We start from the raw sequence: 27,085 nt of genomic DNA on the forward strand, positions 1-27,085 counted from the left end.
GTTGGAGGTAGAGTTGTCCCAGGCCCCAGAAAGCCTGGTGGATGATGCAGAGGGTCTTGAAGTTGATCCTTGCAGCCACAGGTAGCCAATGAAGAGATTTCAGTGCTGGAGGGATACGATCATTGGGCTTAAGGCCAAGGACAAGTCTCGCAGTCCTGTTCCCGGATAAGTTGTAAAGGTCGAAGAGTAGAGGTAGGAAGATTTAGAAAGAGGCTGTTGCAATAGTCCAGCCTAGAGAGGACCAGAGCTCTGGAGACAGCGTCTGAGCGAAAGTGAGAAAAGGAAGAATACTTCTGAGGGGGTGCAGCTGATAGTTTGACTTCTTAGAGACGTCAGAGATGTGAGGAGAGAAGGAGAGGGTGGAGTCGAAGATGATACCGTGGTTCTTCGTCTCACAGGACAGAGCCGGAGGAGGGCCCCGAGTGGGCGGCCAGAGAGAGAGGAAAGTAGGGAGCAGGTTTCCCAATGAGGAGGATCTCAGTCTTACTGGCATTAAGGCAGAGATCATTGATGGCACACCATTCCTGAATTGCGGCCAACAAGACTGGTATGAAAGAAGAAGCAATGGTGGCTGAGGGGAGCCTGTAAGATAGCGGAGTGTCATCCGCATAACATTGAACATTTGAGCAGAAAGTGGAGATGCATCGGGCAGAGAGGTTAGACCCCTGGGAACACCACAATTAGAGAGAGGGATAAAAGAGAGGAAAGACCCCAGTTGGACTTGAGAGGGTCGGTCGGTGAAAAAGGAGGTCAACCAGGCCAGGGCCTGATCAGTAATACCAAGGTTGTCACAGAGACGATTGAGCAGGATGGCATGGTTGACTGTGTCAAAAGCAGAGGATAGATTGAGGAGAATGAGGACAGAAGGGAGATTAGAGTCAAGATTGGAGAGCAAGAGCGGATGTTCTCTTCCTCCAGGAAACTAGGTTTCTGAGGGGTGAGGAAATGATGATCCCAAGTGGTCTTTTAGGACCGGCGTTCTGGGGGCCTGGGGAGGCAAGAAAAGGGGGTGTTGGTATTCTGTTCCATTAAAGGCTTAAAGTGGAGATGGGGGCAATGATGTTGGTGGGAGCCATGAGGGAAGATAGATTCACCTTTATGCTGTTATAAGTCCCCAACCAAAGACAGGACAGCAGGACAGTTAAACTTCCCGGAACCGGTGCTGGCCAAACCTTTAAGCGAGGGGAGTGGTCACCTGGTGGTTGGAGATTTTAATATTTGGGCAAACATACAGTTGTACAGGAGGGCACCGGGGCTGGCCAGATCAGGGTCCACCTCGACTGGGGGGGAGGTTACAGAACTGTTTAGACCTACATGGCCTTCAAGATCGGTGGCGCCTCTTTCATCCTCAAGAGAGGGGATTCACATTTTACTCCACTTATCATGGGACCTATACTCCTATAGATTATCTTTGCATCTCGGGGGAGCTTGTGGAAGGGGTGATGGGTTCAGAGATGCATACGATTACCTGGTGTGAGAAACCTGAAGGTGTCTCACCCGCTAGTCCCCAGGAATCTGTCATCCAGGTGGCCAGGACATGGTCACTATTAGATCCAGGTCCTGGGGGTAGACCAGTGCGGGAGGATCACCTGGATGCAGGGTCTTCGGGGAGTGGAGGTGGGACACCGAAGGGTGAGAAGCGGTATCCCCTTCCCAGTAACACCTTTTCCCCATCCTACCAGGTAGGATACCTAGAAACTCTACTCCCCCCCCCACCCACCCCTCTACCCCGTTTCCCAATGCAAACAATTTCTCACAGACAGTTAATCGTGAGCAACAACGGACTAACACCAGAGCCATATACCTGACATGTCCAACACCAGTGTCAGGCAGAGTCAGGCAATTTCTGATAATTATACAGACCTGATTTCCATCTTACCTTCCCACACGGATAAAAGGCAGAGCATGAAAGCACACTCTGAGATGGTAAAATGCATGGGGAAGAGGCAATTCTGAGATGGCAGTTTAAACCAAGGAGAAAGGCGGTGAGACCAGAGAGGCTGCAAAGAGGGAACCACCTTCGACCTTTTCAGAGAAGACCACCATTTTCAAGAGGCCTGGATGAAAAGAAACATAAGACCAGGAAACAGCTGAACAAGAGTGTAGTGTGTGTGGAAGGTACACGGGGGCCCTTCCCACAGAATGGAAGCTTTGTAGGAGTGCACTTGGGCTCCCTAATGGTGTCCCTGTGGATGTGATATACACAGAACTGGGTTTAATATCCCTGAAAACTAATATCAGATTGTTTTCTATATTTAAAAATCCGAGCTGATTATAACAACTATAACTCTATTTACTCTTACTTCTCTAACCAAATGGACCCTAAGGCCCTGTCCTTGGCCTTGAGCTCCTGGATCAAGGAGATTGTACGCTTTTTGGTCGACATTGGTTGTGACTCCACATAATTTGAGAATTCTTCTCTCTTGTAAAGGAAAATCAAGAAAAAGGCATTATTCTGGGTTAGAAATCAGAGAAAAAACGAATTGAGTAGCCTGTTAAACTACACTGAACACTCCATGCAAACTTTCTTAATTGGATCTCCTTGTGCTTATATTAAAAACACACTATCCAGAGGAATGCAAATAGTCCTGATAGCCACTTACAGGCACCATTCAATAGCCAAGGCCATGCGAGAGCAGTTCCCAGACATAAAGCATCAATATGATGTAAGGCACGTCGCAAAATTAATTTAGAAAGAAATTACAGCTGCTACAGAAAACATTTTAAATTGATCAGTCTATCCGCACCAATCTTTGGTGGAGCTCAAAACTTGTGATGGATCTGTAGATATTCTGCTTGAAAAATGGCATTCATTGATGCACCATTGTTTTAACATACACTCTTGGAAAGAAAACAAAAATGTCCACAAATGTGCACATGGAGCAAGAAGCAGAAGTGTAAGAAAAGGTGGTTGGTTCCAGGCTCCCCCCCTCAAACAACACTGGAAAAGATTGTGTACGACAAAATGCGGGGACTCGCCGAGTTCTGCCACACTGGACATTTGGAGATGTTCCATAATGTGTGCCTAAAATACAGTCCTAAAAGGTTGGATTTTGGCATAGACGGTATGGAGGCTAGCTAAACTTGCACACAACGAGAACATTGGTCGGGAACAAGCAAAAACTGCAGGAATTTCAGGATGCCTTGTTACAACAAGGAGTTTACCAAAATAAGCAAACAGTGGGCTGCAAAGCCAATCTTCCAGCAGATGGATTTTGAATTTTTGAAAGATCTGACATTGAATGTGCTGGGCATAGAATTGATCCAGATTTTGTTTCCAGGGCCCAGTCTATGCCACAGAACATTGTAAAAGAGGTTTACCCTCCCAAACTTGAACTTGTTGAAAGGTTGACTTCAAGATTCAAATGATGTGCTCTCTTCACAATGTGAAGTGTTTGGAAATTGTTTTTATTGTACAATAAATAGAATAATATGTCACTTGAGATGTAATTGTTAAATAATGTATTCTTAATTACTGTTTGTGAAGTAATGTCACTAGATAGGCCTTAACATTTCTATTTTTCTTTGATTTGTGTATGTATTGCCATCAATATAATGGATTTATATTAGAACAATAAATGTCAGTCTGATTATTTCAAGTTTGTGACTCAAATCAAATCAAATGTAGAAGAGACTAGTGAGCTTAAAACCAACAGTTACCAGGAGCTGCTATAGGCTCGCTCAGGCCAACTAATGTAATGCTATAAACTAGCTACTTGTTCCGTAGTGGTAGCTCCTGGTGACCGGTTACTGAGGCACACCCAGGCACTGCTTGTAATTCCTGTTTACCTAATCCTAATTTCAAATCCTGTTTGTAATGAACTAGCAATAGCTGAAGAATCTAAGCAGAAAATTGGAGCAGCAGACATATAGAAACTCAATGTCTCCAGAGCTCTGGTCATTTACAGGCTGAACTACTGGAACAGCCTAAAGTGTTCCTCAGTCTGCCTAAATCCTCCCTTTACCCCTTCAACTAATCCAGAATAGGACTGTTAGACTTATCCTTGGCCTCAAGCCCAGGGACTGCATCTCTCAAGCCCAAAAATATCTCCACTGGCTCCCGGTAGCTGCAAGGATCAAGTTGAAGACCCTCTGCATCATCAACAAGGATTCTGGGGTTATGGACCCCACTACATCAACTCTTTCCCTAAGTACCTCACTGTTAGAGACATTCGGTCATCTAGCTGCAATTCTCTGCAGATCAGATGCTATTCCAAGCAGAGAGTGTGGGGTACATCTCTTTTCTCAGCAGGAGCATCCCTCTGCAACGGCCTCCCTGTCCCTTTCAGGCTTTTGCCTGATCTCCTTAAGTTCCGGAAGATTCTCAAGACCCAACTTTTCTCTTCTTCATTCACACCCACTCCAGCTAATGCCCCCCCTATCTGATGCATTGACTGGCTGCCTAGTCCCTTCTGAGCTCCAGAAGGCACCAGGTCCTCCTCGCCCAGTGTACCCCAGCACCCTGTCTTCCTGACGAACCTGCACTTGCCCTTCTGAGCCCCTTTTCCCTGAGAAGCCTGGCAGGGTGTGCATCCCTACCAAGCCTGGTCCACCCCCGTCCCCGCGTTCCGCATGTAGTCCTCACTCCCTGCTTCCCCTGGCTCTTGCCCACCTGGTCTCCCCTTAGAACTTGCATAGCCCATTGGCCCTGTTCTTCTTCTCCTCCTCCTCCTCCAGCCCCTGCACTTGTATAGCTCCTCTTGCTCTGCACCTCCCTCCACCCTAGCATTTTCCCTTCTGCCCGACCTACACCTCCCCATCCCCTCTCTCTCCCCCATACACTTCTTGCACTGCTCTTGCATGATCCGAATGGCACAAGGCCTAGTAGGACCGTTATGGGTCCCCGCCCCCCCTTTTTTTGTCTTGTGGCATGTTGAAACACAATTTCTTCTATAGGTGCTCTTACAAATAACCAATAAATAAATAAATAAATAAAATAAATGAAGTCCAACCTCGCTGGAATGTAGGAATCATGATAAGTGGCTGCAGATAGCAATAGACCAAAGGTTTATGTGCCACAGTGTTAGCCAACATTAAATTAACGAGCAGAGGAATATATCTTGCCAATATGCACTATGAACATGCGCCTGTGGCCTTTGCACATTTACATCTTACTGTGAAGGCCCAAATGTGGAGGACAACCAGGCGCGCATGCATCAATTAAAAAATCAATATGATTGCAGGAATAGATATACACAGAAGCCAGTAAGCCTTTCAAATCGGCACTCATTCGAGGCATGCTGGAATTTTAGTGATGTAAACATTTTTTCTTTTTATTGTTGCTTATTGCACCTGTTGCCTTGGCTGCAGCAGTCCACCCATCCTGGTGCAAAATCACCACCCCCCCACCCCTTCCCAGTCCGTCCATGCCGTCTCTATATATTAACCCACCACTTTTGTATTCAAATTATGTTTATTTCAGAAAAGAAGTGGCCTGTCTGCACCTCACCTATGGTCATCATTGAAAGAATACGTAAATGTTGTGGGACCAGGCACATTGATACTGTTCAAATGGAAGTAAATATTTTCATATGTGTAGAAATATTTGGTTGTTTTTCACTGCACAGTTTGCCATTAATATTGTTAAATTTTGTGGCATGTGTTCCCAAAATGAAACTCTCTGGCACGCTGTGAACACTGGATGAAGGGTTACATAGTTATTTGTCCTTGAACGCTCTGCGCTAACAATTTGAAGGCCAAAATGTGTCGAATATCCACAAACAAGTGAAAAGATTCACTATTTTAAAAGCTTACATAGTTTCTATTACTGAGATATATCTTTCGAAGCGGTTGGTCATCCGTCACATAGGGAGAATGGAAACACAAAACACAATGTAAGCAAAATTTTAAATCATATTTATGCAAGTGAGGATGGCAAGTGTGCTGTATGCTACATGATTAACACTGTGACGAATTAATGTTCAATTTGACGCAAATAATACACATCGTACATGATAATTGTAACTTAAATTGATAGTTAACATAAATATGTACTGTGTATATACAATTATAAATTGGGTACTGAAGTATGTTTTTGCATTCTCGATTTTACATATTTATACCGATGTGTGCCTGTCGTGGGTACTGTTCACTGGTCGACGGCTTCTTCAACCGTAATTGCACAATAATCGTCAACAACGCATCTGTGATAACCATTATCTGGGACGATCGCCAGACACCAATCTGTCCTTTTGCAGTTGCAGCAATAAGGAGCAACATGGCAGCCTGTCGGTTCTGAAAACGTGCGGATGTGAAAGTGTTGCATTTAAAATTTAAATTACTAATTTCTTCTCTGTAATGGAACGTCACTTGCCTCGATCAGAAATCGGGGATGGAATATAGTAACTTTTATATCCCCCCAAGCCCCTCGTACGGGAGCACAACTAACTTTTGGCAATTCATTTTAAGTCCTCTGAATCCTTGGTATACCGTCAATATGCAGTTTAATACCGGGCACCCTGTTACTGGGTTGCACATGTATATCAGGAGATCGTTCGCATAGAGTGAGACCCTTTCCTCCCCTCCCAGGGATCTCTGAATCCCGCCCCCCATTCAGGGCTTTCTCTGAGTTGTATCGCAAGCGGCTCCTCGGCCAGCGTAAATAATAGCGGGGACAGGGGGCACCCCTGCCTTCTTACCCACCCAAGGGAATTCACTCCGATTGTCACAACTGGAGCAGTGAAGAGCAGGCAAACCCAAGATAAGATGTTCCCCTCAAGCCCCATGCGACCCATGACCTCCCAGAGCGCATCCCATCGCACGTAATCAAACGCCTTTTCAAAGTCTATTGCACGCAGGGTCAGCGGATCCGGCATTTCCGCAGCTGAACCAATGGCAAATAACAGCCTGTGGACCTGGAAGGCATGATCCCACACTGGTCCGAGTGGACCAGGGACCTGATTACCCCCAGCAAGCAATTAGCTAAGACCCGGGTAAGAATCTTGGCCTCTCCGTTAATCAAAGAGATCGGCCTGTAGGAACACACTGCTCTGGGGGTTTACCAGGCTTCGGGAGGACCACTATGCTGGCCATTCTAAGATCTGTTGGAGGCACCCGTTGGAGGCACCCATCCTGTCTGCTGTGAGAAACCAAAGGGCGTCCCACTTGCTATTCCCCGGTGATCTCTCTCTCAGGTGGCCAGGGCATGGCCATCGCCTTTGGATCCAGACCCTGGGGGTGGAACAGTGCAGGAGAATCACCTGGGTGGTTGATCTTTGGGGAGTAGGGACGCGGTATCCCCCGTTTCCCGTGCCCATACTCCATCCTATTTTATAGGATTCTCCAGCCTTCAAACCCCCCCCCCTTTCTACACAAACACCTGACCGAGGAGGAGGACGACTAAGTGTAAAGAGGCTAACACTTGCATATCTCATTGGACTTGTCCAGTTGATAAGGCCAGGCTCTTGACCTTAATTACATACATCTGATACCCATTACCTCCTCCCACACGGATAAAAGGCGGAACATGGAGATACAATCTGAGCAAGGTGAGACACGAGAAGGAGCAGATTTTCTAGGGGAAAGTAAAACCCACTGGAGCAGGACGACCAATCGAGGGACCAGAGCAAGGGGTAGTGAAACCCTAAAGATCCCTGCAGGAGGTTGTTGCCTCTGGGAAACCATGAAGGATACGCAGAGAAAGCCAAATCCCTGGCAAGAAGAAATCTGCATAGTTTCAAGGACACCTGTGACCCTCCCAGGTGAACGGCAGAGTTGGGGAGGCAAAGCCAAACCTGTGCTATCAACCATGACTCGTGAATCAAAGCTGCAGAGAAGAGAAGGTAATGCACACAACTGGTGAGTTAGCGAAAGACATGAAAGGCCGGTTTGTGTCAAGGAAAGATTGAAGCCGCAACAGTGTACCTTACAATTGAAGGTTGCGTGCGTGCTGATGAGACGCAAAAGAAAGCAAAACAGTAGTGAACTTTTAAACTTACTGATAACTGTGGAACCAGTGATACAGAGTAGCAGAGTGGTTCGGTGAAAGGAAATAGCCCACTCGAAAGTCTCCACAAAGTGTGTGAATGGACAAAGTGAACGAACTCTGAAATGTGCAATGGTCAAGACTAATCCCGAAGAAAAGGGAAGTTAAAAGGTGAATGCTTTAAGAGAAAGATTTCTGAGGAGACTCTGTTGCGTGGCTGAAGAAATGGCCACCGCCTGAGAGGGCTCAGTCGGAGGCTGTAACATCCTGCCCTCTGCTGATGGAATCCCACCTCTGACCCACCGGGGCCTTCAGTGTTGCCACCTCGCCAAGCTACACAGTGCTCTATCCCATGAGTTGGTGCAGCCGGGGTCCTGACCAGATACCACCTTACAGCAGCAAGCCGACATAACATCGTCCTTTGCCTGCCAGCTAACAAACACTGCATTCTCACCGGGCCTCTGCAACCGCTGAGAGAGGCGCAGGACATATTCCTCGCAGGGCTGGAGTAAGCGTGGCTGCCTCATGCCCTGCCATCCCAAGAGTAGCTCTGCGGCTGCAGGAGCATTGGGACCCCGCGTGTGGGAGCAACTTGCTGCATCGGACCTTTCCATCCCCCCTCTGGTGGCAGCCCTGCCCGAGTTGCGGGCTGCGCCGGGCCGGTGCCCAACAGGGAGGAGCCGAGCTTGAGGAGCGGGCGGTGGTGCTACCTCCCTCCGCTTGCTGTTATCGCATGGGCCCCGCTGGGTGTGGGGCTTCGCTGGGCACCTGGAACGTGGCAAACCGGGGGAGCCACCACCAACGTCCTGCATCAGCCACTGTACGCGCAGTGCTGGGGATGCGCTGTGCCCGGATTACTCGCCTACCACCTGAGCGACCGGAGCAGCAAGAACTGCAGTGAGTCCAAGCCGCGGGGGCAGGTCGGGGGGGGTCCGCTGCATTTCCCCCCTGCACGACAGTTTAGTTTAGTCAATTTTGTATATAGCGCAACACACCCGTAGGCCTCAGTGTGCTGACAAAAACGGAAGACAATACAAACATAACCTAGACATGCACAACATAATCAGGCAAATGGTAAAACATCAGAACAAGAGGAGCTACCAAGGCATACATAACCATAAGAATGTCAGTTCACAATAATTCTTAGCTTAGTAAATGAGGACATATTCTGCAGGTTAGAATTTTTTGTTAAAGAACAAGGGAATACTACTTAGCCCACATTCAATAACAATACAATCTGTGTTATCAAGTGAGCACCAGTTATCAATCTGAATCCTCAGGAAGGAGTCTCAGATCTTGGGTTCTAACAAAGTTATGGCCCCCTCTTTGATTGAGCCAGGCTAGAATTGTTGTCTTGTAGGGGATACTTCCCCCAACGGCTTGGATACTGTCGTGCCCCCCTTCCCTTGGGCATGTAGAATCTGCAACTACGCCCCTGCGACACATCAGGCACTAAATCAGGGCTTCCACTGCCTAAAATTAGTAAGCACGTCGGATTGGCCTGATAAGTCTATGACATCGGAATTACAAACAAACACAACCCGGCCTCTAGTTTAAGAGAAAACCATCTATAGAAGCCCGCAGTTGTCACCATACAACTGATGCACACAGAATATGAACTAAATGGTTACACAGCTACTGGTGCCATTGTGCATTTGTGATCATGCCCGGAAGCAGAAGCACTGCTCCATTACCCCAGGCCTAGCCCCTCTCTATGTCACACCAATGCTTTCAGCTACTACTGCAGGACTGAAAAGAAGAAGAAAGTATCACTGGCTCAAAAGCAAAGGGGCTAACGAAACCGGACTGCACAGATCCTTTTGAAGGAAATCATGGTTAACAAGTTAGCTGTTCTCAACGCTCCTCTACCATGAATGAACAGTGCTGTGCAAGGGACTCTTTGGGCCAGCGCCTCCTGTCTTCTAGCGGAGTGGGTGCCCACACAGTCTTTCCACTCATCTGTGTGCAGAAAAACTTGCCAACATTTGAAACCAGTATTTTAAGTCGAGGTCTTGTTGTGTGAAATGTGGTGCTGCATGTGGGTGCAGAAGCCAGTTCCATAAGCGTTTGGAGAGCTGGAGCCAGGGCTTGCAACTTACGCATTTCAGTCGCCACAGGAGTCCACCCCACTCACATTCTGCCGCTGCGCCATACCCATCCATGCCCCATGGCTTGGCTACATTACGAAGACATCCCTTGTAGCTCATGAACTCTGAGACTTAGTGCCTCTCCTCCTACCTGCACCGGAGGCTTGCGCACCCCTGGAGCCTACGGCCTCACCCTTCAGTTACTCCTAGTGGCATAACATAAAACAGTTGGCCACCAACCCCTCTGGATTTCCAGGGGAGAGGTGGGGAGGATCCACTGTGGCAAAGTGGGTCGTAGATTGGGTAGCACAAGAGTAGAGGGTACCCCCACAGTTCACCTCAGTGACAGCTGGCTATCGCTACCATAAAATGGGAAACCCCAAGAAGCAGGCGAAGATGGACTAGTTTGCCACGACTGATCAGAACCCTCCTACGCCGGTAGAAATGCCAGGTCCATCCTACCTTGATGTCTCTGCCCTGAACCAGACGTTATTAGTGTTGAAGAACAGCACTGACAATCTCGGGGCCAAAATAGATGCCCTGACCTGCAAGGTTGATGTTTCTGCGATCCAAATCGACAAGCTATGTGGCAGGATGACAGAGGCGGAACAGAGGATCGGCGAAGGGGAAGATAAGCTCGCAGTACTCAAGCACAAGGTGGTTTCCCTGCAACAAACAACCAAGAAGGTTGTGGCAAAGAGGGGAGATCCAGAAGGAATAATATTTGGATACCAGGAGTGGCAGAAACTATGCCCATAGACAACATAGAGGTATTTGTGGAGAAACTACTTAAGGAAGTCCTTGATAATCCACCAGTCACAAGTATGTTTATTGTAAAGCATGCACATCGCTCCTTGGCGTCCAGACCACCTCGTGGTGCTCTGGAGAGGGCCATTATAGCACACATTTTTAACTATAGAGACAGAGACATACTACTGCAAGCAACGAGAGAAAAGAAACTCTACAGTGGGGATCAGCGACCATACGCCTTTTTCCAGACTTCAGTCAACAAGTCCAGGATCAAAGAAAGACCTTCCAGGCGGTGAAGAACATCCTAAGAAGGACCTCTACATACGGATACAGTAATCAATGATATTCCTCGCCAAGCTCAGGGGAGTGCACAATGGCAGGGTCACTTTTTTCACGTCCCTGGAACCCGCTGAATGATTTGCTATGGATATGCGGGACCCAAAGGCCTCCCCCTGCAGGTCCCGATGATACCCAAACAGTATATACACCAAGCCTTGTGCGATAGGATGGAATACAATGATGCTGTTATCCGATACTGTCTCATACTGAACGCTCCCCGGCATGTCCAACGCCAGCCATTGATTATTATGCTAGAAATATGGTGGTAGGCCCTCCGACACACAGAGTCGAATCAACAGTCGGCAGCCCCCCCACACCCAGTGCTATTGAAGGCTTTGTTTGGGTATTTGGCAAATTGGTAAGGGAGGGGGGTGGGTTTGAAAGGCCGGTAGGTTTGTGTTTCTGGCGTGGGAGGTGGGTGGGGGGGGGGGAGTGGGTTGTTAATGACATGTTGAGTTGGGGGGTTCGGGATGGAGGGGGGGACAGAGTTGCTTTGGAAAGCAGGGTGTGAATTGACTCACCGGACACAGAATGCTTTTAGAGCACTTACAATACCGTATAGGTTAGGTCGGATACACAGATACCAAGATTGACTTTTTTATTCATACGTAATAACGAAGGATTATGACACACATCCAAGAAAGGGCAGACACCCGGAGCAGTGACATTACACTATTAACCTGAAATATACGTGGTTTCACAAATGGGAAGAAGGCCCGCTTGATCTTAAACTATGCTAGGAACTGTAAAGTTAATGTACTATGTTTATATGAAACTCACTTAGAAAAGAGGGGCAAGCTTCCCAACCTTACGGGATGGGGAGTTCACAGATACTGCTCATCTTTCTCCACACACTCCCGAGTGGTTGCCATTTATATTCACTGCTCCCTGGAGTTTAAACTTCATGACCAAATTGAGGACAGGGAAGGGTGTATCTCCTAGTGGCTAGAGAAATTGTGAGATGGCGGAATCTCTTTGTTAATATCTATGCCCCTGACTTTGATAGCCCGGACTTCTTCCAGGGGTGTGTTGATCACCTGCGCACCTTTCTGAACTATGAGGTGGTGTGCGCAAGGTATTTTAATATGGGTCTCTCGCTTGACCTGGATAGGTCCACCTCCACCCAGACTACCCTCACAAGAGCCGCCCAGAAAGGGGCGACCATAGCAGAATATCACAACCTTATTGATACATGGCGGCTCCTTCACCCTACCAGTAGAGAGTACACTTTTTACTCCGGGGTCCATGGTAGCTCCTCCAGAATCGACTACGTAACGCTATCACCCGAGCTGGCCCATGTTACCCAATGTGCTCAGATCCTTCCTAGGACCCTATCCGACCATTCTCCTGTCTTAATAAGCTGTGTGGACCCTGCAGCGCCCCTCCCCCCAGGCAACTCGGGTGGTGATTTAGAGCCCGTGCCCTCGAGGACATTGTCTTCCGTGAAGAAATATGGCAGGACATCTCTACGTTTGTCCAGATAAATGTGGGTTCAGTCCCTGACCCCGGGGTGGTGTGGGAGTCTTTCAAGGTGTACCTCCGGGGATGCTGTATATCCAAGGAAGGGGGTTTTGAAGTGTATTCGTAGGTTCATCTCTGCACTGGAACCGGAAATTAGGCAGTTGGAGATCCAGCATGGCCTCCAAGATACCCGGGATGTACAGCCCAGACTGAGGGAAAAACGGGAGGAAATGGGTATTTTAACTGATAGAGAGGAATGCTTTTTGGAAGACCCCATAGCATCTGCTGCATACGCAAGGGCGACTGCCCGAACTAGACACTATCCTGTGCTATAAAACAGGAACACCAATGGGATAATATAGTAGAAATCGAAGGGGACAATGGGGAGCCCATCAGAGACAATGGTGAGATCAACGCGGCTTTTCGGGAATTCTACAACAGGCTACACACCACCCAGACCATCGCAGGCCATGACTCAATCATGCAGTATTTAGACAGAATAGCACTGGGTTGGCTGGAGCCAGCGCAAGGTGCAATGTCGAATGACCCTCCATCCCTCAGACAAAGAATTCCTCAAGGTGATCCGGTCACTCCCCAATGGGAAGGCCCCAGGCACGGACAGGATTACTGCTGAACTGTACAAAGCAAACCCTGACTCATTAATTCCCGGGCTGCGAAAAATTTTTGAGGCAGCCCGGTCCACTGGGGATACTCCTGCAATCCACTAAAACCGCTCTGGTGACGGTTCTGTTGAAACCTAAAAAGGACCCCCGTAAATGCTCCTTCTATAGGCCCCTCTCCTTAATGAACACCGATAATAAGATCCTGGCCTAACTCCTAGCCGATAGGCTCCTCCCGCATATGCCCAAACCAGGCTGGCTTCATTCCAGGATGTTCCGCTGAAAATAATCTCTGCAGACTGTTTATGTTGATGCATAAATGAACCCAGAGATCCCGATAGCCGTGGCCGCCCTGGATGCCGAAAAAGGCGTTTGACTCAGTGGAGTGGCCGTTTCTCTTCGAGGTCCTCTGCTGTACAGGCTTAGTTACCTCCTTTATACAATGGATACGTCTTCCTTACACTGCCTCTAAAACACTGGTGTACACCAACCACATGCAATCAGAGGCGATCTATCCTTCACAGGGTACTTGGCAGGAATGCCCCATCTCCCCTATACTATTCGCCCTGGCAGTTGAGCACCTGGCATGTGTGCTGCAGGAGTACCATGCTCACAGGGGGGTGGGATCCATTTCCACAACTCTGTGGTCTCCCTCTATGCAGATGACATGCCTCTGTACGTTAAGCACCCCAAGGCGAATCTGCAACCTATGGTAGAGGAGTTCCCCCGCTTTGGAGAACTTTTGGGCTTGCGCATCAACTGGTCCAAATTTGAGGTCCTTCCGCTGACACCCTGCGTTTCCCAGGGTGACATTGGTGAAGCCTTCCGCTTGTGCCCACAGGATATCCGTCACCGGGGCATGTGTATCCACATCTCCAGTCTCGCTGTACAAGAACAACTATATTGATGCCCCAGAAGGTCTGGAGCAAAAAGTAGATGCATGGATCCGCCTACCCATTTCAAAAGCAGCCAGGATCTCATTGGCTAAGATGGTGATCCTACCAACATTTCTATATATCTTCAACAATGTCCTGATCTGGCCTCCCCCTGGATTTTGGGCATGGCTCAAGGGTTTGATGAACAGGCTAATATGGGCTGGCGGTCATGGAACGTGTGTCACTCGATATGTTGCACATGTTTGCAGGGGCGGTCTTGAATTTCCAAACTTATTTCTGAATTTCTTGGCCGCTCAACTTCAATACTCATTATGGTGGTGGTCACCTTCAATTGATCTTCTGCATATTCACCTTGAGAGGGAGTCGCTTCTCCCCAATGACGTGAGAGGACTGTTATGGGGTACCCCAGCGAGGCAGTTGAGATCTGAGGTACAGCCCTTGGAAGTAACACTGAAGTCCTGGGACCAGCAGGCCCGGCGGGTGGGACAGAATCATTGAGACTCCCCCCTTATGGCGATATATGGAGTCAGGGGCATCCATCTCACACACGAGAAGGTATTCAGAAAACATTTCATTAAACTAAATGTTCATACCCTGGGGGACATGGCACCTTGTGGTAGGTCTATCTCGTGGATGGATTTGAAGGAGAGGTGAGAATGGACTCCTATCACTATGCTTTTATACTACTGACTGCTAGGTGATATGCTCCAAATGGCCTCTTGCCAATCACCCCGCCTATCTCCCCAATATTGCAGTATATCACTTCTCCCTCAACTACGAGCAAGCTGGTCTCCTCTCTATACAAAATTCTTCAATCAAACAGCCCAACTCACCCGGGCCTTTACAGGGGTAAGTGGGAAAACACTTTTGGGAAGATACGAACAACGGAACAGTGGGACAAGGTGTGCTCGCAAACCAGATCTTTATCGTTTAACAACCGGTTCCGCCTAATACACTTCAAATTTTTGCACAGATGTATTACTCCCCAGCCTGCCTGCACAAGTATTACCCTGAATTGTCAGAAATATGGTCAGAAATTTGCAGATTCTTCCATATAGCATGGTCCTGCCCCCAGGTACAAGCCCTGTGGAATAGGGTGGAGGCGGCTGTCTCTGAGATGCTGGGCTTCCACCGGCAGTCCTCCCCTGAATGATGGCTCCTAGCCTTGGTGAAGGTGGGCCTCTGATCAGAGAAATGTCTCGTTGCCATGGAATCCACAGTAGCGAGGTCACTTATTGCTAAATCCTGGGGATGGAACAGGACACCTAGATTTTATGAATGGCTTCATAATATTTCAATGTGCGAGAGGAGAGAGACGCAATATGCCCAAACGCTCCCATTTAACTGCAGACCATTAGGCGTTTGGGCCTCATTTCGATCATATATGCTGTTAGGAGCTGAGGCCCCCCAGCCTCACCCAGCACACAGGATGAAGCACAGGGTTGATGAGGTAATTTGAGGGGAGGGGCAACCCAGGCTGGGGGGGCCCTCAGGATTTTGACTGCTTATGGGCTGCTTCCCGGGGCTCTGTTAGGAAACAGGATATCAACCTCCACAAGACTTGGTATTTGTCTACGGGATCCCAAGCTGAATCGAGTTCATATAGTTGCTTTGTAACTTATTCTTGGAATGTTAAACTGCTACTGGTTAGACATGTATGCTGGTGTGCCTCTACTTCCACACAGGCTCCATACGGTATTTACGGGCGGGGGGGTGGACGTTGGGGTGGGTGGGTTGCTTTTCGGGATCTGTTGCCCTTGTTATTGCTTCCCGCTTGTTGTTTTTGTTAAAAAAGCAAATAAAAACAGTTTCTTTTTAAAACGAGAGATTTCTTTGAACTGATCTGATTGTGTTATGGAACTTCCAACACCAAGAGACACTGGGGTAAATAACATAAGGGAGAGCTGAAGTGAAAGTAGAAGTGGTCCTGTGGAGGTCTATGAAAAAAATCTCACACACTCGAAAGTCTTCTACACCAGTGAAAGGTCCGAGCCCGACTGAGGGAGAACTGGAAGGTGAAACAAGTTGGAGGAAGGGAACCCCTGCCTAATGTGAATGAAGCTTGGGGAAGGTTACCCCTGTAAGTGTTGTGATTGCGAGGTCCGATCCCGGCTGAGGGAGATCTATGTTGAATCAGGTACTTTTTGTTGAGAGGTCCGAGCCCGACTCAGGGAGACCTACATGAACTGTTGATGCCTTAAGAGGTCCTAGCCCGACAGACGTAGGACTACGTGAACTTTTGTTGAACTGTGAAAGAACTTGTAGTGAACTGAAAATAAGTGACTTTAATGTGGAAGGCCAAGCGTGCTACAACCCATGTTTTGAACTGCCTTTTTAAAAAAATAATCTGAGCCAGGCTAGTGTTTTACCTGCCTTGTCCCTTGCCTAATGTATCTGGCTTTGCCTAGCCCAATGTGCCTATCTGGCATTATCTAGAGCCACATTGCGCAGTGCCTCTTGCGCGGTAGTCAAACTCATTTTTGCTTCCGCTGTCTGAGAGGAAAGGAACACCTCCTCTGCTTGCCTTACCGCCTCTCTGCCTCTTCCACCACCTCTGTGTGTTTCTTGCACCTAGCAGCTACCATCGAGATCGCCTCCGCTGCAGTGTAGCCTTATAACCCTCCCGCAGGACAACCGGGCTGTCGACAGTTTCCATATTTATGGTGTAATATTCCTCAGGTGGACAGACCTTCCGGTTGCCCGAAGTAATAAGTATTTAACCATCAGCTCCTGAGGGGCCTAGACTGCCCGTCTTTCAGCGCGATGACCAGCAAGGAATGATCTGATATCCCTCTAGCCAAAAACATATCGGACAGTAGGCTATGAGTTGCATTGGATGGGACAAAAAAATAGTAAATCCTCGACATGGAGGCGTGCACCCCAGAGAAAAAAAAAAAAAAAGAGTACCCCTCTCAGCTACGTGTAAACGTCTCGATACATCGACCCAACCCAGGGCTGCAGCGAATGAGCGCAGTTTGGTGCTGATTGCGGGGACTGACTGATCCGAAATTGCAGCACCAGTCTGCGCTTCACACTTGAACATAGCCCATTGACATTTCACGTCATCAGTGAAACTTTCCCGTCCTGAGTCATCATCCCAAAGAATCCTCATCATGCCACAGGCTCAGCACCCAAGCCCGGTCTGTTCCCAGTCACCCCCTACCCAACTCTGTGTCACCCCATGCCCATGTAAAACTTTGCCATCCCCTGTGTACCTACTCATACATGACCCCCCCAACAACCCAAGCAACCACCCAACTCTGTCGTCCTGATCCCGTATCAACCAGGCATGAGAAATCAGAACCAATTATGCATGGGGTGCGCATCCAGGCTGCATATGCAGGCTTCCCTCCCTCTGCCAGCTGCCCAGGTATAACTGGACCCCCTATTTGGTCCCCACTGGATTAAGCCAGAATCGTTCCAGCAATTCATTCAACCCTGACCCCTGGAGCTCCCCTCCCCGAATGCTTCTTCTGTGTGCTCCATAGGCTGCAAGTCAAACCTAGATGGGGCTGTCCTCCCCCGCCCCGCCACCTCTACCCTGGGCCTTTCCTTCCGTGGTCTGGGTCCGGGAGTCGATAAGATCAGAACTTCCATCCAGTTCCAAGCTTCTGCAGGATTATTGAACACGTGGACTATCCCCTCGTGATACACCTTCAACTGTCCCAGGAAGAAGAGGGCATACTTAATCCCCAAGGATGCCAGCTTCCATTTAATCAAGTCGAAGGATTGGCGGGCCCTCTCCACTTGCCTGGTGTAATCTGGGAAGAGCCCGAACCTGTGGGCATTGTATGTTATTGGGCCGGTTGCCCTCGCCATCTGCAGTAAGGCATCCCAGTCCCTATATTTCAGAAGCTGAACTATCATAGTGCAAGGGAACGCCCCTGGGATTGGGCGACTGTTGGGATCCAGTGCACTCGTTTCCTAGGGGCAGCCAAGTCTGCCAGCCATTTTTCCAGGAAGAACTCCATGCTAGGGCTTTCCTCCTTCTCGGGTATCCGAAGGGATCTGCAGATTATTGCATCTAGATCTTCCCTTGCTGTCCTCCGCCCTTCACTCCAACAGAGCGTGTTTTTGGGATACCATGGCCACTTGTGCCGTAGGGTGTCCTCTGAGTCGGAGATGCGTTGCTCTCCCTCCCTGACTCTTGTGGAAATCTTACATAGGTCCTGTCTCAGAAGATGTGAGACCATCGATCTTGACTTCCAGCGAGGTTCTGGACTCCCCAATGGCCTCCATGACGAGAGCTGGGAATCCCAGGTATCCCTGCCGCCACGCCCCTCGGTCAGGATGGGGGCCGAAGCGGTGGTCGGGCCACTCACCATGTATTGGTCCATTTTGTTTTGTGTTCCCCCTTTCCTTGGCTTATCCGTGGTCATAATATCTCTGGCGTCTTGCACTCACCAGCAAACATTTCTTTGCCTGTTGTCCCCGCCAAACACTGCCCACACCCTGCGGCCTCCACGCACCTCCTACGCCACCAGTACAGGGAGACGCTTGCTGTCTTAGTGCCCTGCTCAGAGTGGTCCCTCCCTCAAGCATTGCCAGCCGGTGCCCCAGTATCCAGTGATTTTGGAAGCTTGCCCATCTGCAGGCAGCATCCTGGGGTCTGCCTCCTGCTTCACCAGTAAGCTCCAGCCGACTTGCTTCCCTAACTGGCCCACTGGCCTTGTCCGTGATATCAGTCAACTGTCTGCGGCAGCCTGGTCTCCTGGTCCAGCACCTGGCTTTCCTTCTGCGGGCTATGTTCCCAGTTAGAGGCCCTTTTTCTCGGCTACCAGACCCCACACAGCCGGCGGGGGTCCAGGAGGTCGCAACACACCGTCTCTGCTTTCTTATATGGTATGCCCTAGCAGTGTCAGTGTTCTCTCAGGCCTACGTCCCAGAGCATGTGTGTCTTCTTTGTGGCTCCATTGCTCGATTTTGACCTGCTTGCCTATTATTTTTAGCCAGCTAGGACCCTCAAGTGCAGATCCCTGAAGCGCTGGCAATCTTCAGTGGTGCCGGGACACAATCCTCTTCCGCAGCCTTCACCACTGCTGCCCGGGTGATTGCAGAGGCAGCGCTTCAATGTCGGACCCCAGGTGTGTGCCCAGAGCAATGTCGGGCTGTCCTCCTTCCCTGTGCGCTTCACCGCCGCTCCCCGGGTATGCAATCATAGAAGAGACCCGGTCGGCGCCGCGGCTCCGCACCTCCTGCAACGCCAGGCCTCCTCAGCGTTTTCTGCGCTGTTAGGTCGTTCAAATACCACCGAGCTGCTTCGGTGGCCGACAGGCTTCAGCTCTGTTGCACCACTGCAGCCAGGTGTAATTTATGCAATGGTGCCGGTACCAGAGGCCAGATCGGTGCTTCGCAGGGACCGGCACTCCCTTTGCATCCCGCTTGTCAAGCCACTGCCTTGACAAGCGGGATGCAAAGGGGACCCTCCACGGCCTCTGTCACGGTCCCTTGCTCAGCGGGCCAATTCTCAGCTGGGCTTTAAACTTAACTGCCAGGAAAAATGTTCCTAATGGTATTCCCCTTGCTTCTAGGATGAGCAATCTTGTCCTTGGCACTTAAGGGGTTAATCTCACTCTCTGCTGCGCTTTGATGCTTTCACTTTCTGGTGTTTGCTGCAGGCTCCCTGTCGCAGGGTCATGTCACACTCCTTAACAGCCTCTGCTCACTCTGCGCCACTCCCAAAATGGTTCCGACCCCTCTCACCGTTGTTCAGATTCAGACAAAGCTTGCAGGGTGTCCCAGACTCACTGCGAGCCCCGATTAACGCAATATGTGGGGACCAATCTGCACTTGCATTACTGCTGATTTCACGCTCGGATGGCACAGGAAACAGGATATTTAGACCAGGATGTCAGCAGGCTTGGCAGAGCCTCCAAGGCTATCGTCTCATCAGTTTGCTGCTGAACAGCGCCCCCTCTCCCCTGAAAGGGTGGTCTTAAAATGGGACAGGAGTGATGGGATCAGTCTTTGTTGCAATATCATACATTGAGTCACATGCTGGTCTTCAGGTAGTGAATCTCCAGACAGATTGAAGGATTTGGATTGGGGCTAGTCGGGGTGGGCAAAGGTATAGCCAAGCATTGGGTAGTTGTGCCCAAAGGGAGAGGTAGGAGTCAAGTTAAAGACAAAGGAGGCGTGCTCGATGGAGGACTGGCTTGGTTTACCTCGTTCCTTTCAGATTGCACTCAGACCCTTGCTATGCCACCGTTTCTTTCCCCTTCGTGCTCCCTCACTTGTGGTGTTCCTCAGGGATCTTCCTTATCGCCAATTTTGTTTAACATTTATATCTGGGCCCTGATCTGTCTCATCCGCTCTTATGGGCTTAATTGTTACTCATATGCGGATGACACACAAATCCTGATCCGTTTAGATCAGGATCAGTCTGAGGCCTCAGTGTGCCTCCACGACTGCCTTAAGGCAGTCGGGATTTGGATGGATCAGAATTGGCTAAAGTTGAACGGGGACAAGACAGAGGTACTGTTGGTAGGCTGGCCCCCTAACCTCTCCCTGTGGACCTCTGCTTTTTGGCCCGCTACCTTGGGCCCGCTGCCAAACCCAGTTAGTAAAGTAAAGAACCTAGGAGTTATTCTTTCCGCCTCTCTGTCGATATCCAACCAGGTCACGGCCATGTGCCAGTCCACCCACCACCAGATTCGAATCCTCAAGAGGGTCATGCCCCTGATCCCGGAAGCCCTCCGCCCCCCTGTGGTGGCCGCGTTAGTCCTCACACGACTGGACTATTGCAATTCGCTCTACCTGTCTCAACCGATTGGCATTATACACCGCCTTCAGCGTATGCAGAACCTGGCTGCTAGGCTGGCTTCTGGCTCCCCTTATGGTGCCCACATCACGCCAGTACTCCGCCAATTGCACTGGCTTCCGGTCAACGAGCAAATTCTTTTTAAATCATTGCATTGTTCACCGGGCTATTCATGGCCAGGGAGCTGAATTTCTGCAGCTCAAATTCACCCGATACTGTCTGGACCGGGACCTACGTTCTGCTTCTTCCAACCTGCTTACTGTCCCTAGGTTTAACCGGGCAAGGTTCGGAGGTAGAGCTTTTTCTGTCACCGCGCCCAATCTTTGGAACAGCCTCCCTGCATCTCTCAGGGCCACGGCTAACCATCTTGGATTCAGAAGAGCGTTGAAAACGAATCTGTTTTTAATTCTGTCCTCTTCACTGGTCTTTCCCGATTGGGTAGCTTCCTTTCCAGCGCCATGATGCCCTTGGGCGAACATGCGCTTTACAAATGTCAATAACAAACATAATAGCAAACATAACATAACAGGACATCATGGGTTGAGTGCAGACAAGTGAGAGAACCTGATGTCAGCTGGGTATGGAGCCATGTCCGGTTGGAATTCCGTCGAGTCGGAGTAGATGAGGAGAGGGTGGAGGAGAGATTGCAGCATTGAAGTCTATTAGGGAGTGGTTAGATGGGGGACCAATGCAGATGTTGGATGAGGTAGGGGAGGATGCTATGAAGATAACACCCAGAGAGTTGCCAAGAATGGTTCCTTTGTGGTGGTGATTGCTGATCATATGACTGCTCAAACTTCAACTTCTCTAGGGTCTTTACAATCTCAGGTCTGTATTGCCCATGGTAGGGAGACAGCTTTAAGCTCAGTGACCATTGATGATCTCTCTATTAGGGTCAATGGTGGGTGTGCCCTTCTGTGTTAAGCTCCGGGATTAGCATGGTGCCCAGCTAAATCAGGGCTGGCATTAGGGCAATGTGCAGTGGGTTCAGAAGTGTCCAGTTTGCAGAGGCATCCATGTTTGTCAGGCCTGTGGTGCAGTCTATGGATGTTTTTGCGGTTTTCTGGAGTAGTGTTTCTGGAGACTGTCGTTGGCTGCTAGGATCCACTAATGGTTGAACCGGTCGTTCTTAGAATGGGAAGTAATGTCGATGATGTTTGCATGTTGGTATTGAGATTGCTAGGAGGGTTTCCAGTCCATCATGGCACAGGCACCTTCCTGTTCGATGATATCCCAGGTGGACAAAAGAAAGCTGGCCAGGATATAAGCTGCATCACTTCTCCTCGTTAGTGTGCTTCCTTGGTGGTGTTGCTGTGATGTTTAGCTGGAACTATTCTGGTCTCATGACTATTTTCAACAGTATTTTTTTCCCACCCCATGCTTTTCCTTCTTGATGGGGGGGGGGTGGACTCACACCTGGGCCAATTCATTTCCCTCTACCTGGAAGTGTGAGCGTGCATAATGACTACAGACATGGTCTGCCCAATCCTCACATTTAAGAAAGATAGTGGGGCAGAATGGCTTCCAGTCCTAATATCCTGGTCCCGCTGTAATTGTTGGTGGCCTTTCACAACATCATGAGAGGCTCCATGGCTGACTTCCTTTTGTTGGATATGCCTTTGCATCAATACAAACCTATTCACCCTTGGAGATTATCAAGGCTGATTTCATACTCTTTTCATCCTAGATAGAATTCTCAATCAATAGCACCATCAAAAAATGTTTTTGGCCTAAATGTATATTTAATATTCATTTTCTCATTTACTCCACAGATCAACTTCACATTTAGCTCTGTCTTGCAACTACCAGGTTCCGGATGTGGACTTAAAGTACACCTCCAATATGAAACGAAGTATGGTGAGTACTATAAAGGACGCAAACACTCTAAACAGGGTCTGGAGGATAGTTAGCTGGGTGTTTTCTCTGTTCTGTTAATGTGCATCTATAATGCATGGTTGCCAGAATTTTGTTTGTGGAACTCCTCCTTGGTCTGGATACTGGCCAATGGTGTGCTGTGTGTTTCCTCATATGTTCTTATATTGTAGATGTAGTAACTATAAATGCACATGGAATGTTTTGATACTTATACTTTACAATGTGAAAATTCTGCTTTTTTTTATCATCCATTAAGTAACCCGACATATTTGCATGCATTTCTTACGACTCTTTTAAAAAATATATTTCTTAGATACTTTATGTCTTGCTGCAAGTAGGTGAGTCTATGTACAATAAGGTTTAGGTAAAACATAGATCATCCCAAATGCTTAGGTGGATGCATTTATGTTCTCCCATTAATAAGCTTAGGGTCAACCATGGTGTCTAGGCCAGTTCATGGTTCACTGGGGTTGGATATAGACCTGGGGCTTCCAAACTTGAACATATGACTAATTTCTGATGCACAGAGCCATAAGCTGGATGGTTTTTTAGAACGTAGCAATGCCCTGTGTGGAAGTGCATCTCAACCCAGAACTCCCAACAGTTATGTTATGTTAAACGTATTTGTAAAGCGTTCGTACGCCGAGAAGGCATCATGGCGCTGAGGGAGCAGAGAGGTGGCAGCAGACACGGCCCAAATAGTAGAGTTTTCACGGACCGGCTGAAGATAAGGTGGTCATCGGTGGCTCGCAGGGCCAGTGGTGTTTGGCGGGGGGTTCATTACACGCTTTCACAGCCAACAGTCCACGCTTTCATGAGCAACACAGAGAAAACACAACCACCTATGCGTGATGATCTGGCGCGGGGAACAGATAACAGAAAGGCAGAATGGGATCGAAGGGGGCGGCCGCAGTGTCGGGACGAGTAAGCTCCAGACGGACCAGAATCTGCGTGTCGTCAGCATAGGCGTAATATCTAAATCCATGTGACAGAATGAGGAGGAGCAGTCCAATATAAATATTAAATAAAATTGGAGATAGTGCGGATCCCTGGGGAACCGTGCATGACAGCAGCAATGATTTGGAGCAAAAAGGAGGAAGAGAAGCTGACTGGGAACAGTCTGCTAAAAAAGCAGCACACCAGTCCAGATCTTGGCCAGAAATGCCGGCATCCAACAAACGGGAGAGCAGGGTGGAGTGATCAACTGTATCAAAAGCAGCAGACCGATCTAGCAGTAATACTGCTCCCACCCCACCCTGATCGACCAGGTGGGCCAGATCGTCCACTACTGAAATTTAGGACAGACTCAGTGCCCCTCCCAGGCCGGAAACCTGGATTGAAAGGGATCGAAGGAGCCAGAAGATTCCAAGAAGGACGAAAGAAGGGGAGACACCAGAACCTCAAGAACCTTCATAGAAAAAGGCAGGAGAGAAATAGGGCAAAAGTTGGCTAACACCTCAGGGTCAAGGGATGGCTTTTTTGAACAAAGGAAGCACAAGAGGATGTTTCAAGGAGCTGCAAATAAATCCCTCTTGAAATGAGGCATTAACAGCAGTGGTAATATGATGAATCGGGTCTCCCGAGATGTCTTTAAGCAGATTCAGTGGAATCGGATCTGCCGGGGATGTAGGCTTGAGGCAGTGAATAGCTTTAAGTACATCTTGATCAGAAAACAAGGAAAAGGAGCACCATGTAGTAGGAAAAGTCGGCAGTTTGGAGAGAATAGGGACAGCAGAAGTAAAGGTGGCTGCTGCTTTCATGTTCTCTCGGATTGTCTCGATATTAGATTGAAAGAAGGAAGAAAGAGTTGCAGAGATCCTGTGAAGGAGCTACCAGAAAGGCAGCTTTCGTCGGAGTGGAGAGGGAGTGGACCAATTCAAATAGGGCCTTTGGTTTATTTATAGCACTTTCCACCTTCTTACCGAAGTAGGATTTTTTCGCGGCAGTGATTTCTTTTTGATAGCCTGTCAAGGTAAGACGAAAAGTAAGATTTGCTTCAGGTGAATAACCTGCTCAATATGAAGTGGAACCCGGAAGAACAAGGCTGAGAATGACGGCCACGGAAATAGAATCACTTGCAGAGGCCATAAAGCCTGATTCATGCTATTTGAAGACCTCAACAACAGAGTACAGTGAATTTATGGAAATCTACAGGGTGAAAGTTAAAGGTCCGAAGAAACTACAGTACAAAAAGCATGTACACGATAAAGAATTAGCAAAAAAAAAAAGAACCCTAAGGAAAAACTGTAGAAAGCTAAAGCAAACAAATGACACGAAATATAAGCAAAAGACAAGTCTGTTAAAAAACAACTATAGGTCATGGGTGAGGTTGCATAGGGCCAAATTAGAGCAAAATGATGCGGAAGCCATGCTGAAGTCATTGAGGCAGCGAAATTCCAGAGGATTCTGGTCTCTGCTAAATGAAGTAGAAAATCCCCAGAAAGCAATAATGAAGAACATGGTGACAGAAAGTGAATGGGAGAAGCACTACACATCCCTGTTCGAGAAACAACTTAAAAAAGAAACACCGGTTTTTCCGGAAATACAACCATGGGATCTAAGCTTCAAACGCATAGATATAGTAACCTGCATTAAAAAATGTAGTGATTCAAGAGCAGCAGGACCTGATGGCTTATCAAATTTGATGCTGAAACAAAACATCGACGAATGGGCCGCGTTCTGCGAAAGACTTTTCCAAAACATCACAAAAGAGGTCAGAATCCCTGCATCATGGAAAGAAGGCATCAAATTGCCGATATTCAATAAAGGATGTCGCCTGAAACCAACAAACTACAGGCCAATTGCCCTGTTAGACGTACTGGGGAAGATCTTTGCAACTATGCTCTTACAGAAACTGAATACATGGCTAAAAGAAAGTAAGTCAATTGATGTCCGACAAGCTGGCTTTGTAAAGGGCGTGGGATGCAACTTAAATCTGCTAATATTGAACTTAGTAAAAATGGAAGCAATAAGATCAGGCCAGAAAGTGTATTTAGCTCTGATTGATCTGGCTCATGCTTTTGACGGGGTAGACAGAGAAACGCTATGGCAAAATCTGAAAGATCGAGGCTGCCCATTGAGCCTTATCCTGGCCATAAAAGAATTATATTCGCAAACATCTGTAAAAATTCGATTGGATGACCAGGGAAATCACTCAAAATCAATACCAACGGCCAGAGGGATAAAACAGGGCTGTCCACTGGGCGCTACTCTATTCAACTTTTATATATCAGAAGTGGGTAGGGTGTTTGAGGAAGTTCGAAGCACGCCCCCCACGATAAATGGTAACAAACTGAGTTGGCTCCTCTACGCAGACGATATGGTAATTTTAGACCTTACACCTATAGGGCTGCAACGGAAATTAACAGCATTTAAAGAATATACAATAAAAATGGGCTTGGAGGTCAATGCAGAGAAATCCGAGATCCTGACCCTAGAAAATCTAAAGGGTCCCTCATCAAGAAAACGCCAATTCCAATGGTCACTCGGAAATGAGAAACTTAAAAAAGCAAAATGCAGCAGATACCTAGGGGTGTACATCAACTCAAGTCTGCGAGATGAACCTATGGTAGTTAAGACCCTGAGTAAATGTAAACAGCTGACAGCACAAGCCCGGGTAATCCATAACAAATATGGAAAATTCTCATACAAGCCAGTGATCAACTTCTATAAAAGTAAGGTAATTCCAGCACTAATCTTCGGTGCAGAATGTATGTTCGGATGCTCCATTGAGATCTGGGCAAGATGTGAGGGGCAATTTTGGAAAAAGATTCTGCAAATACCCCAAAGTTACCCGACCGCTTGTGTAATCTATGAAGTTGGTGTAACAACGCTAGATGCGAAGATCACATGGAACATGCTAAACCTGTACAGGAAAACAATTGAAAATTGTGTCCCCCAATTCGAAATCTTGGCAGAACGGAATAGTTTACAGGCCCACCCGATCCTCCAGCAATGGAGAACAAACTGTAAAAGGATTCTGAAAGAGATAGAAGTAGACGAGAAACAGCTTGTCAACAACCCAAATGGAGTGGAAAAAAAACTAATGGATCTTGACTGGATCAAAACAACAGAAAAAAGAAATTCCCATAAATACATGAAGAACCATCCCGGAGAAGCAAAAGGGAGAATGCAGCTAACACAATACCTTGAACTGTTTCCATGCAAAGATCTAAGGAGGGCATATCTGCGATTCAGACTGAATTTATATGAAACTAAAGAAGCCCAAATCTACAACAGGAAATTGCCAAATGAAGAGACAACATGCCGTTTCTGTCGAATAGAGTCAGAATCATTAAAACATTTGATACTTTATTGCAGCGAACTTAAGGAATTAAGAACAAAATACCTGGCAACAGAAAGAAAATTAGTCT

General features: G+C 48.1%; 1 protein-coding gene across 2 annotated transcripts in view; it reads left to right on the forward strand.

Annotated features, from left to right (window-relative positions):
- The window catches only part of TSNAXIP1 (translin associated factor X interacting protein 1), a 1,023,806-nt gene that overhangs the window by 128,148 nt on the left and 868,573 nt on the right, over nt 1-27,085 (forward strand). For both annotated transcript variants that reach the window (XM_069655260.1, XM_069655269.1), the window contains exon 2: nt 22,610-22,694. In XM_069655260.1, the coding sequence (XP_069511361.1) occupies nt 22,610-22,694 (85 nt within the window). The remainder of the gene's footprint in view (nt 1-22,609; nt 22,695-27,085) is intronic.

The sequence above is a fragment of the Ambystoma mexicanum genome, chromosome 1p, assembly GCF_040938575.1.
Source record: "Ambystoma mexicanum isolate Mex_15411 chromosome 1p, UKY_AmexF1_1, whole genome shotgun sequence".
Lineage (NCBI taxonomy): Eukaryota > Metazoa > Chordata > Amphibia > Caudata > Ambystomatidae > Ambystoma > Ambystoma mexicanum.